Source organism: Nicotiana attenuata, unplaced genomic scaffold (assembly GCF_001879085.1).
Source record: "Nicotiana attenuata strain UT unplaced genomic scaffold, NIATTr2, whole genome shotgun sequence".
In the NCBI taxonomy this organism is placed as follows: Eukaryota; Viridiplantae; Streptophyta; class Magnoliopsida; order Solanales; family Solanaceae; genus Nicotiana; species Nicotiana attenuata.
In genome coordinates, this window is record NW_017670503.1 from 253,219 (window position 1) to 265,343 (window position 12,125).

The following is a 12,125-nucleotide window of genomic DNA, read 5'->3' on the forward strand; positions in this document are numbered from 1 at the left end:
CAAATAGGAATCATCACTAAGGCAAGCGAATACAACGAAATCAAGATATTCACAATTTAAAGACCCGCGGTCATGCTAGACACTAACGTATAGATACTCGTCACCATGCCTATACGCCGTACTCAACAAGAAGAAATTAGCAAATAAGACTCAACTCCTAGTCCCTCAAGCTAGGGTTAAACCAAACACTTACCACAACTTCCACGGCCAAATCAATCCACAACAACCGCTTTCCCTCTCGAATTCGGCTCCAACTCAATCAAATCTATACAATAATGACTTCATAATATCAATATATGCTAAACAAATCAAACCCAATGCCTAATTATAGATTTCCAAGCTTTCTTCCCAAAATACAAAAAATTGACCCCGGGCCCGCTTCGTCAAAACACGAGGTTCGAACCAAATTTTTATCCTCCATTCACCCACGAGCCCGAATATATAATTTGTTTCCAAGTTCGACCCCAAAACGAGGTCTAAATCAAGAGAATTTAAAAAGCCCTATCTCTACCCATTTCCCCCAATTTCTACCTTAAATTACATGTTTTAGGCTGAGGAATTTAATAGATATTGATGGAAAATGGAGAAGACGAGTTGAACAATGCTTACCCAAGAAATTTTGGTGAAGAAATGCTTCAAAAGTCGTCTAGAAGCTTTGGAGAAGAAAGGGTTTATGAAAAATTTGATAAATCCCGTAATGGTTATGTTTTGGATTTTTAAAAATAACTGGGCAAATTAACCTTACGCGTTCGCGATGGGACCTTTGCATTCGCGATGGGTCGGGCTGATTGGCCTTCGCATTAGCGTATAGCTGCTCGCGTTCGCGGAGATCAGTTCTCCAGGAGCCTCACATTCGCATCCTCAATGCCGTGTTCGCGACGAAGAAGCTAGTGACCCTATCCCCTGAACCCTATGCGTTCGCATTTGCTGGGTTGCGTTCGCGAAGGGTACCCCCCTGAAGCTTCGCGTTCACGGCTCCAGCTTCGCGTTCGCGAAGAGGAAGCTTGGGCACCTGGGAGATTTGTCTTACGCATTCGCGAGTGTGCACACGCGAACGCGAAGAACAAAACCCCTAGGCACTGAACAACAGAAACCTGCAATTCCTATAAGTCTAAAACCACTCCGAAACACTCCCGAGCCCTCGGGGCTCCTAACCAATCACATACACTAACTCAAAAACATCCTACGAACTTACCCGTGCGATCAAATCGCCAAAATAACATCATATACATCGAATTAAGCCTCAAAATCCATAATTTCTTCCAAATTTCATAAAACATCAAATTTTCCATTTTAAGTCTGAAACACGTCAAACGACGTCCGTTTTCAACCAAACTTTACGGAAAGTGCTTAAATCATATATAAGACTTGTACCGGGCGCCGCAACCAAAATACGGGCCCGATACCAACATGTTCTAACCAATTTTGATTTCAATTTTCTTCATAAATTTCAGAAAAACAATTTTACTCAGAAATTCATTTCTCGGGCTTGGGACCTAGGAATTCGATTCCGGGCATACGCCCAAGTCCCATATTTTCCTACGGACCCTCCGGGACCACCAAATCACGGGTCCGGGTCTGTTTACCCAAAATGTTGATCGGAGTCAAATTTACTCATTTTAATATCAAATTTTAGCATTTTTCACAGAATTTCATATTTAAGCTTTTCGGATACGCGCCCGGACTGCGCACGCAAATTGAGGCAACCTAAATGAGGTTTTCAATGCCTCAGAAGCACGAAATGAGTAAGAAAACAGGTGATGACCCTTTGGGTTGTCACATGATCATAGTGAGAGAGAATGTGAGACAGTGAGATTGAGTACTCTAAGAGAGTGAATACATGAGTTCATCACTGAGATGCATTGCATTTGACATGCGTACTTGAGATACATGCTTAGAGATGCATTTCCATCTGCTACCCGATTTTTGGTGACATTCATGATTTTACCTGTATTTTGACATGTAGGCATAGAAATGTACTTTCCTTAGCTATTTGAAAATGAAACATCTTAATAATTGTTGAAAGGATTTTTGGGAAAAAACACATTTTTCAAGCTTACTCATATTTTTGGCGAATTCGGTAAAAGATTTAGGTTTTCACTGAGATACTTGAAGAGCATGCCTATTTTTCTGGAACCGTGAACGAGCTGAGCATCCTATTTCTAACATACTTCATTTATTACCTGCATTGTTTTATTATGAACTGTTGTTGGCTATTGGTGTCGGACCCAACCTTTGTTCCAACTCGTCACTACTTTCAACCTAAGGTTAGGTTTGTTAACTTGTTGAGTACATGGAGTCGGTTGTACTCATACTATACTTCTACACCTTGCGTGCAGATGTTGGCTGCTGATGTTGCTGTGATTGACAGGACCTGGAATTGAAGACGTACATGTGTTCCGGTTGTAGCTACCTCTTGTTCATGGTAGCCTTAGAATATAAAAATCTGTTTATGTACCTTTCGAACAAATGATGTATTTATTTCATACTAGCTTTGTAAATTCTAATCTTAGAAGCTCATGATTTGTACTACCAGTTCTTGGGGAATGTATAAGATTCAGATAATTTCTTTTATTTAATTGTTTATTAATTTCATTGGAATTGGATAGTGTTAATTGGCTTACCTAGCGGGTTAGGTTAGGTGCCATCACGACTGGTCGGATTTTGGGTCGTGACAGGATTATCTGTATACGAGTAAAATTGGGGACAATGCATACCCTGATTTCCCATTGAAGAAGACAGAAGAAGGGCGCGGACGCACGAGGTTGAAATCGAGGCTGGGAGCCCTTAGTACCGAGATCCATCAAAGGTGAACGATGTACTCATCGTCGGGCGTGATAAAGCAATGCTCCCCAGACCCAGAACGAGCTCTAAGACCTCGGGAAATAAGCGCTTACGCACGTCGAATAGAGGGACGTGATATACGTACCTAGTCGGATATCACGATGCAGATCTCGCCGGATGTCGGTTACGGATCAGTAATTAACAAGAACTTTTTTTACCTTTTTTAGACTTGTACTAGAGTTGATACTCTCCTACTATATAAACAGAAAGTTTTTCTTTGATAACACACATTGTAACAAGCAAATCAAGGCAATACAAATTTATATTTTTGCTTTTTAGCTATTGCAAAGCTCTTACTTAACTGTTTGTTCTTCATCCGATTTGGGTTCGAACCAAGGGTCCGATCGAGGGCGAATCTACTATTCAACCTCGATTCGGGCAAGGTCGTAACATTACAACTGGTTTGATCATTCATTTTGTTTTTAACTCGTTTATGTAATATTTTGATTATTTAGGTTGAATTAGTCCGCATATCTTTAAAACCGTGTACAAATTTAATTGTTATACGATTTAAGGGTAAACAAAACTGAAGTGCCCATAACTCGGCACGGCTACTATTACAAAAATGAATTAGCGAAGTAATAACGTCGAGACTATGACATAGCTCGAGTTGATCAACGAAGTTATGTTTGTCAAATCTTTTCTTTTGGATTATTGATTTAACGAGGGGGACAAAAGTCATATTTATGCCAATGGAAGGTGGCTTTAGCATCAGCAAGAACCAAACAGATATTAACCCGGAAAAAAAAAAGATATCTGGGAACTTAATTTTATCTTTAACTTTTCTCGAAGCAATTTGTGTCTCGTCTAAGCGGACATCTCCTTCTATATGCTCAAATTATGCTGAGGTGACTTGTTTATATTAAGACACGAACTCAGTTCTTTCTTTTTCTTTTTCTTTTTTTTTTCTTTTTTTTTTGCTTTGCAAAGATCTGATGACTTATGTAAATTTATTTATTTCGAAAGTAGGATCAAAGATAAGACAATGCAATTATCAAATTTGTACACATGCTGAAAGCGTGGTTTACCTGTAGACCAAACCAAGAAATTGATCCGTTGTTGTCCCTCCTATTTGAACCAAAATTTTAGGGTTCTAATACTTTAGGGTTAGATGAACTATCACCTATATATAGTATTTTTATTAACAGAGCTTTCTGCTGATTTTATAATAATTCTCAAGATCAGCTTTTCTCTGTTCCCAAAGAGCAAAATATAAAAAATATTGATCTTTGTCTTGATTGGTCAACTTTACTTGTATTGGAAGTACCTTTATTCTTGATGCAAATCGGGAAACTTTGTAATCATGTGAATAAGTGATTTGATTTGAATACTAACTAATACTACTCCTATTTAACAAGAGCCAAATGATTCTGTATTCTTTTACTAATTCGAATAGAAATCCTCCACTTGTCGCCCATAAGCAAAAGTTAGGAACTCTCTTGACGTGGACAAATGTATCTCACTGTTTGCCTAATTTTATATTGCTAACCAATAAGATGCTTACACGATTTTTGGAAGTATTTGCTTTTTGGCAACAAACTTTTCAGCTTTATCTTTTGCTATGTAAATGAGATTAATATAAATAACAACCAAAAGGTATTGTCTTTCCTTTTGTTCACTACTGTTAGACCAAAGCTTGCGTGAAAGGACTCAACTGGTTTGGTAGCATTTAATAACCTTTCAGACATGATTAATTAAGTAATAGATGGAATTTATTTTAAAAAGAATATTAAATGTGTAACATCTTATCGATTATTTATGCAAGATTTAGACGCGTGGCTCCATTTGCATACAAGCAAGTGTACCCTTCTTAAGTGAATCCAAGCTTTTGTTAGATTAATGCATATTTTAATATCTAGTAGCCAAGATATTTTCCTCACTTTTGGGGTAGGTAAGATATTTTCAAGCAAACCTCCCCCTTTTCCCTCCTGCCAAAACAAGAAACAAAAAGAAAAAAGAAAAAAGAAAGAGTGAAGTACAACTCAAAAATAAAATCTAATTGAACAATAAAAATTTCCTTCTATAAGGTTATCTTTTTCTTAAGTCAAGGTTAGCACAACATGTGAATTTTCGACATATTGCATTTTTAAGATTCTTCTATATATTTTGTCATGACCTTTTTGATATTTTGCATTTTTCTTAGAGCTTAACGTACTCTGATCCAACAAATAAATATCTAAAGCACCTAAACTAAGCGGGATTTAGATTTGTACAAAGTTTAGTCTGCCAGAAGGCTACAAAACACGTAGCCCAAAAGTTACAAAAAGAGATTAGTTAAATGGGGAACTAATTAAAAGGGGAAAAAGGGCTAAAAATATCTGAGGACCATTATATTATTTTCATAAACTATTTGATTGAACCGTGACTTCATCCATTTTCCCATTACTCTCTCTCTTGCAACATAAATTCCCACTTCTTCTGCCTCTTCCCCATACTTTGAACCCTATCTTTCTGATTCACAAACTGTTTTTGCTGCTTTTTTACCTGTCCATGTCCTCTATTTTCTTGGAAAATTATTGATTCTTGTCTAATCTCGTATTCTTTTGTGTAATTTTCAAAGTCTCCTTCCCTCAGTTCAAAAACCCTTTTCTCTCAAACCCCAACTACTAAAATCAATACATTTGAAAGAAAAACTCAAAGAAGTTAAGGCATATATTGTTAGCCTTCCTTTGACCTCAACAGCCATTTTGGTCATACTTTAAATTCTATCTAACTTTATTCATTGACTCAAACTTGTAGTATCTTTACTCACATTTCTTGAAGATTCAAGGTAATAATGGATCATCTTGGTTCAATAAAGGAAGAGTTTACTTTCATGTCCAATATGCCTCAACCAATGGAGGGTCTTCATGAGAGTGGCCCTCCACCATTTCTCAAAAAGACTTACGAACTTGTCGATGATCCAAGCACCAACGACGTCGTTTCTTGGAGTAGAGGTAACAACAGTTTCATCGTTTGGGATCCTCAAACCTTGGCCATTAATCTTCTTCCAAGGTATTTCAAGCATAACAATTTCTCCAGCTTTGTCAGACAGCTCAATACTTATGTAAGCATTTATTTTCTCTATGCCCAATTCAACTTTGAGCACACAGAATATTATATATATCTAATAGGCATATATAGTAGATATAGGAACTAGAAAGAAGGAGAATTAAAGCTCTTGAGAGTTGAGAAACATTTCAATATTTGCTGATAGAGTGGTTCAGAATTTATATTTCTTTACATTTTCATTCATGTTCCTCAAGTTTCAAGATCGAGTAGCGTTAGTTACTTTGTTGATGACTTAAGAGATTTTAATCTTCCAGTGGGAACTTGTAATAGATTTTTTTGGCGAAATATCTTTAATAACATTGTCCTTAACACGCCTCAAGCTTCAACGATTATTGTGATTCGGTTGTTGGAGAATCACAATAATTGTTGAAGCTTTGAGGCTTGTTCAAGGAATTGTTGTTAACAATATTTTGTCAACAAGATTTGTTTCTTCTAATGGAGCTTGCTGTATTTCTATTTCTTTTAAAATTCTTTTTGGTTACAGTCTCTTTGATGGTTCAATGGTTTTAAGTGAAAATTATTTGTCTAGAAAAAACTATTTCTAAAGCTCAATGAATATATAAAAGGGAGGTATCCTCAGTGGTTTTGTCCATTTAACAAAGTTCCCAGGGGTAACATTTTACAGCTAATTAGCCATTTCACATTACCTTCTTTGCATTCACTTTAGGTTTTTTCCATTTTCATCATTCTTGATATATGTCTATTAGTGTTTCAGCCAACAATACTAGCTACTAGTATTATTGGTTTTTCATCACCTTATATTTTCTTTCCTTACTGGAGGAGTAGGAATGTGAACAATGCAGGGATTTAGGAAGGTTAATCCAGACCATTGGGAGTTTGCTAATGAAGGTTTCTTGAGGGGGCAAAAGCATCTCTTGAAGAAAATTAGGAGGAGAAAGACAAGTAATAATAGTTTACACTCAGCTGGCAATTGCAATAAGGCTTCAAACCAAGGTATGGAGTACTCTTCATGTGTTGAGTTGGGGAGGTTTGGATTAGATGGAGAAATTGATCGATTAAGGCGCGACAAGCAGGTTCTAATGATGGAACTTGTTAATCTTAGACACCACCAGCAGACTACCAAATCATACCTTAAATCAATGGAAGAAAAACTTATAGGGACAGAAATGAAGCAGCAGCAGATGATGAGTTTCTTGGCCAAAGCAATACAGAATCCAAACTTTGTGCAGCAGATAATGCAGGAAAAGGATAAAAGGAAAGAACTTGAGGAAGAAATCAACAAGAAAAGGAGAAGGCCAATTGATCAAGGTCCTAGCAATATTGAAAATCTTAATATAAAGCAAGAACTTCAAGATTATGGTGATGTTTATGGATTTGATGATTTAGAACTGGAGGAAGATGACTATGTTGATCAGAAAGCACATATAGAAAGTGGAGATAAAGCAATTAATGAAGGATTTTGGGAGGACTTGTTGAATGAAAATATTGGTGAAGATGAGATGGCTTTACTTGGTATAGAAGAAGAGGATGAAGAAGATATGGATGTTTTGTCTGAACACCTTGGTTTTTAGGTTCTAACCTAAAATAAATAGCCTTCTGGCTGATTTCTGAATTGTATTAGCTCTTGGAGTATCTGGTTCAGTTACTTGGATACATCATTCATAACTGACTGTCCCATAAACTTTGTAATTCTTTTTTTCATTCTTTGGAGTATGTTTACTTGAGATTCAATGTTTTCAAGGAGTCTAGCTTTTGGACTTGTTAGAAATTTGTATGTCTCAATATATTAAAAATATAGAACTTTAGTGTTTCTATTTTAATTTTGTCTTATTTAATATTGGATTCATGTGAGTTTAAAAAATGATATTAATAATAATGATTCATATAACTAACCTAAATTATTATTCGCATTCTCACTATTAGCAATATTTTACCTGATATTGTGCAACCAGTTAGGTGCTAATTGGGAGGATGACAATTCTCTTGCAGAAAAATATCCAAAATGTGCATGAATCAAGATATAAGGACCGAAATAACCAGGTGTCAGTAAAACTAAATCAGATAACAAAATAGAAATGTACCAAAAGAGATACAAACATTTAACGTGGTTTGGTCAATTGACCTACGTCCACAGCAATCCACTATAAAAAGAGAGTACAAAATATCGAGAGAACAACCTCACAAAGAGGCAACACAAGTGGCACACTAACACTTCTCCCGTAAAGTTCTCCCCGTAAACAAGACTCTCAAACCCCCTTATGGCTACATTGTGGATGCTGATAAATGAGAAGGAAGGATCCTCAATTTATAGAAGTCCAAACCTTTTCTTGTAGCCAAATATAGGAGATTTATAATTTTCTTTTACAAGAAGGAAAACTCAATCATGATAAATATATTGCCCTTTCTTTCGAAAGATAGAAAAACCAAATATGATTAGAAAATCAGGACAAACACCTAAAAATTCCAACTCTAATATTCCTTTTTAACCATCAAAATTGTAATACCTTTCCCATATTGGAAAGCAAATTTCTTATGCATTGTCCAATTTAACTTTGACCCGATTTGTTATCTATCTGATACTTAGTACCCTTGGCCATCGGGATGAGGAGGGACAGGGACGACAGAGGACAAAGAAAAGGAACAGAAGCATCCCCATTGTAGATATCATGTAGTTCAAGATTGCTAACGCTAATAGAGACGCCATTGTGAGGGAGTGCTTCACCTCAATACGAGCTGATAGCAACCAGTGGGCGGTGCCTGTGCAGCTACCCTACGGATCAACAATTAGTTATATGCCGCAAAGGGGCGCTGACCAAGTAGGAGTATATCATTACACGTGCAAGTCTCAACCAATTAATGCGTTAATTAGGACCCCTAGAGTCAAAATGAAGCGAGCATGGCAGACCAACTTCCATTGTTGGTTGACATCGAGCTTCCATAGAGAGAGAAGAAGAAGATTCTAGAGAGGGAGAAATTGGTAAATTTTCTCTATGTATTTCCTTGACTAAAATCAGTACATATATACACGTATGTAAGATCAATGACAGCTAATTACCGAACTATTCTTTTTGTAACTAACCAATTGATCTTAACTATAACTAACTCATAAATACAGTAAACTAATACACTATAATTTTAAAATCTCAATACCCCCCTCAAGTTGGAGGTGAGGAACTCACTGCCAACTTGTGTAGAAGATCTGAATGCTTAATTTCTGTGAGAGCGTTTGTTAAAATACAACTAGTTGATCATGAGTAGAAATGTGATGAAGTGTAATCAGACCATCATGTAGCTTGTCTTGCACAAAATGACAATCAACTTCTATGTTCTTTTTCCTTTCATGGAACACATGGTTCCTAGCGATGTGTATAGCTCCTTGGCTATCACAAAACACTTGAATGGGATCAGTACATGGGACTGTGAGTTCCTCCAACAATCTCTGCACCCATGCCAATTCTCCAACCACCTTTCTCAGTGATCTATACTCTGCTTCTGCAGAAGATAATGAGACAGTAGTCTGCTTCTTTGATTTCCATCTGATGGGGCTACCTCCAAAGAGCACTAGATACCCACTTACAGATCTCCTTGAGTCAGGGCATGCTGCCCAATCTGAGTCACAGTAGGCTGTGACCTTATAAGAGGGATCATTGGACAGAAAAATGCCTAGAGTAGGATCTTTCTTCAGATACCTAAGTACATGTATAGCAGCCTTCAGGTGAGGCTCTCTTGGTGCCTGCATGAATTGACTTAGGTGTTGTACACTGTATGCAATATCCAGCGTTGTATTTGTGAGAAAGTTGAGCTTTCCAACTAGCTTTCTATAGTAGGATGGATTAGACATTAAAGTACCCTCTTCAGCCTTCAGTTTGGTTGATGAACCTAGTGGGGATGAAACATCAGAATACCCCAGGAAATCATACTCCTTCAAAAGATCAGTGGTGAACTTCCTTTAGGAGATCGACACTCCATCATCTTTGTAAAGCAACTCTAGCCCCAGAAATAAAATGTAATTTGCCCAAGTCTTTTATTTTGAACTAATTGTGTAATTAAGTCTTCGGTGCCTTAATTTCGTCAAGATTGGTTCCAGTGAGGATCACATCATCAACATATACAGCTACGAAAATTGATGACTCACCGTGCTTTTAATAGAACAAGGAGTAGTCATTGGTTGAATGCCTGAAACCTCTAGAATACAGGGACTCTGTTAGCTTGTCATACCACTGTCTACTAGCTTGTTTGAGACCATATAGGGACTTCCTTAATCTGCACACAAGCCGTGTGTCTTCTACCTTCAGACCTTGTGGGATTTCCATGTATACCTCTTCATGTAGGTCTCCATCTAGGAATGTACCGTTGACATCCAACTGATAAAGGTCCCATCCTTTCGTTACTGTAGTGCTAAACAGGGTTCTAATAGTGGTCATCTTCACCACTGGGGAGAAAGTTTCTGTATAGTCAATCCTAGCTTCTTGTGTGTATCCCTTTACCACAAGTCTTGCTTTGTATCTTTTCACACTGCCATCTGCTTTATGCTTTATCTTGTACACCTACTTGCATCCTATGACCTTCTTCCCTACAGGTAACTTAACTAGATCCCAAGTATGGTTAGCATATAAAGCTTCAAATTCTTGTGTCATTGCTACTTGCGAGGAAGGATTCAAGGCTGCCTCCTCATAAGAGTATGGTTCACAATCATGTGAGATGTTCTTAACTAATTCTTGGCTATCATGGCTCAATGTGTTGAAGGGCACAGAATGGTTATTTGAGAAAAGTGCAGTTAATAAAATAGGAGGTGGCTGGTGTTCAAGGTTGTGTTGTTGTTTAAGTAACTGTTTGGTTGTAAATTTGGCAGTGTATAGATATAGTCTTTGAGGTGCGAGTGCTAAGTGTCCTGCTTGATCTTCTGTGGTAATTGGTTACTTGATCAACATTAGGTTCTATGTTATGTGTTGATTGGTTGAATGATATTATGTGTAATTCTAGGTGTTCCACAGGTGAAACACTTGGTTCTGGATTTTGGCTTACATGTGGAATATGGTTTGGTATATCTGTAGAATAAGACAAAGGGTTAATGTCTGGTGTATCAAATATAGGACTCTCAGTGACAGAAGTTGATGCATCCCCATCATGATTACAATTATCATCAAGTGAATTAACTGTGGAATTGGGACAGGAGGAATTGTGGTTTATCATGTGCAACACAAAAGGAAAAGAGGAATGTTCAGGGGAAATGGCAAAAGGAAAAATATTTTTATGAAACATAACATCTCTAGACACATGTACCCTCTTTTGGGCTAAATCAAGAACCTTATATCCTTTGGTTCCAAAGGGGTATCCTACAAACACATGAGGAGCAGCTCTAGGTTCAAATTTATCTTTGTGAGTTTTGAGTGTGGTGGCATAACACAAGCAACCAAAACTTCTAAGATGTGAATAGGTTGGTTTTCTGTTGTAAAGGAGCTCAAAGGGGAATTTATTGTTGAGAATTGAAGAAGGCAATCTATTTATCAAATATGTAGCAGTTAGTATACACTCTCCCCAGTATCTCATTGGGAATTTAGATTGATAAAGTAAGGCTCTAGCTATTTCTATTAAGTATTTGTGTTTTCTCTCAACCATACCATTTTGTTGTGGTGTGTATGGGCAAGTTTTCTGGTGGATTATACCTTTCTCTTGAAAATATAGCATGGCTTCATTGTTCACAAATTCTAGCCCATTGTCTGACCTAACAGTCTTGACTGATGTATTGAACTGGTTTTCAATCATGGAAACAAGACCTTTGATGGCTTGAAGAGTGTTACTTTTGCTACTTAAGAGATGAGTCCAGGTTGATCTACTAAAATCATCAACCATTAAGGAAGTATTTGTAATTGTCATGTGTGGTTATGTGATAGGGACCCCATAGATCTATGTGCAAGAGTTCAAATATTTTGGTGGTAGATGAAGTTCTCTGGCTAAAAGGTAATCTTGTCTGCCTTGCCATGGTGAATGGCTGTTTGTGGGAAAATTCAACAGGTATGGTTGAAATAGTTCTCAGTTTTACAAAGGGTACATGGCCTACTCTGTTATGCCATAGATGTTCATTATTGCTTTTATGAGATGATGCAGATAACAGAAGAGAGCTCACATTAAATGAAGAGTCAGTTTTATTGCTTGAGTGAAGAGTATTTACATTGACATTGTTATGTGACTGAGATGACTTATTTATATTTGACAAGGATTGCATAGGTGAATTGTGACTCTTTCCTGTATTTACAGCATCAGTCAAT

The 12,125-nt window shown here is 37.1% G+C and overlaps 1 protein-coding gene across 1 annotated transcript; it reads left to right on the top strand.

The window, feature by feature from the left end:
- The first annotated feature begins 5,193 nt into the window (after positions 1-5,193).
- Positions 5,194-7,676, top strand: LOC109240308 (heat stress transcription factor A-6b-like). The gene is made up of 2 exons (XM_019406933.1): positions 5,194-5,890; positions 6,699-7,676. The coding sequence occupies exons 1-2, from the start codon at positions 5,621-5,623 to the stop codon at positions 7,425-7,427; spliced, it is 999 nt and encodes a 332-aa protein (XP_019262478.1). The 5' UTR covers positions 5,194-5,620; the 3' UTR covers positions 7,428-7,676.
- Positions 7,677-12,125: the final 4,449 nt, after the last annotated feature.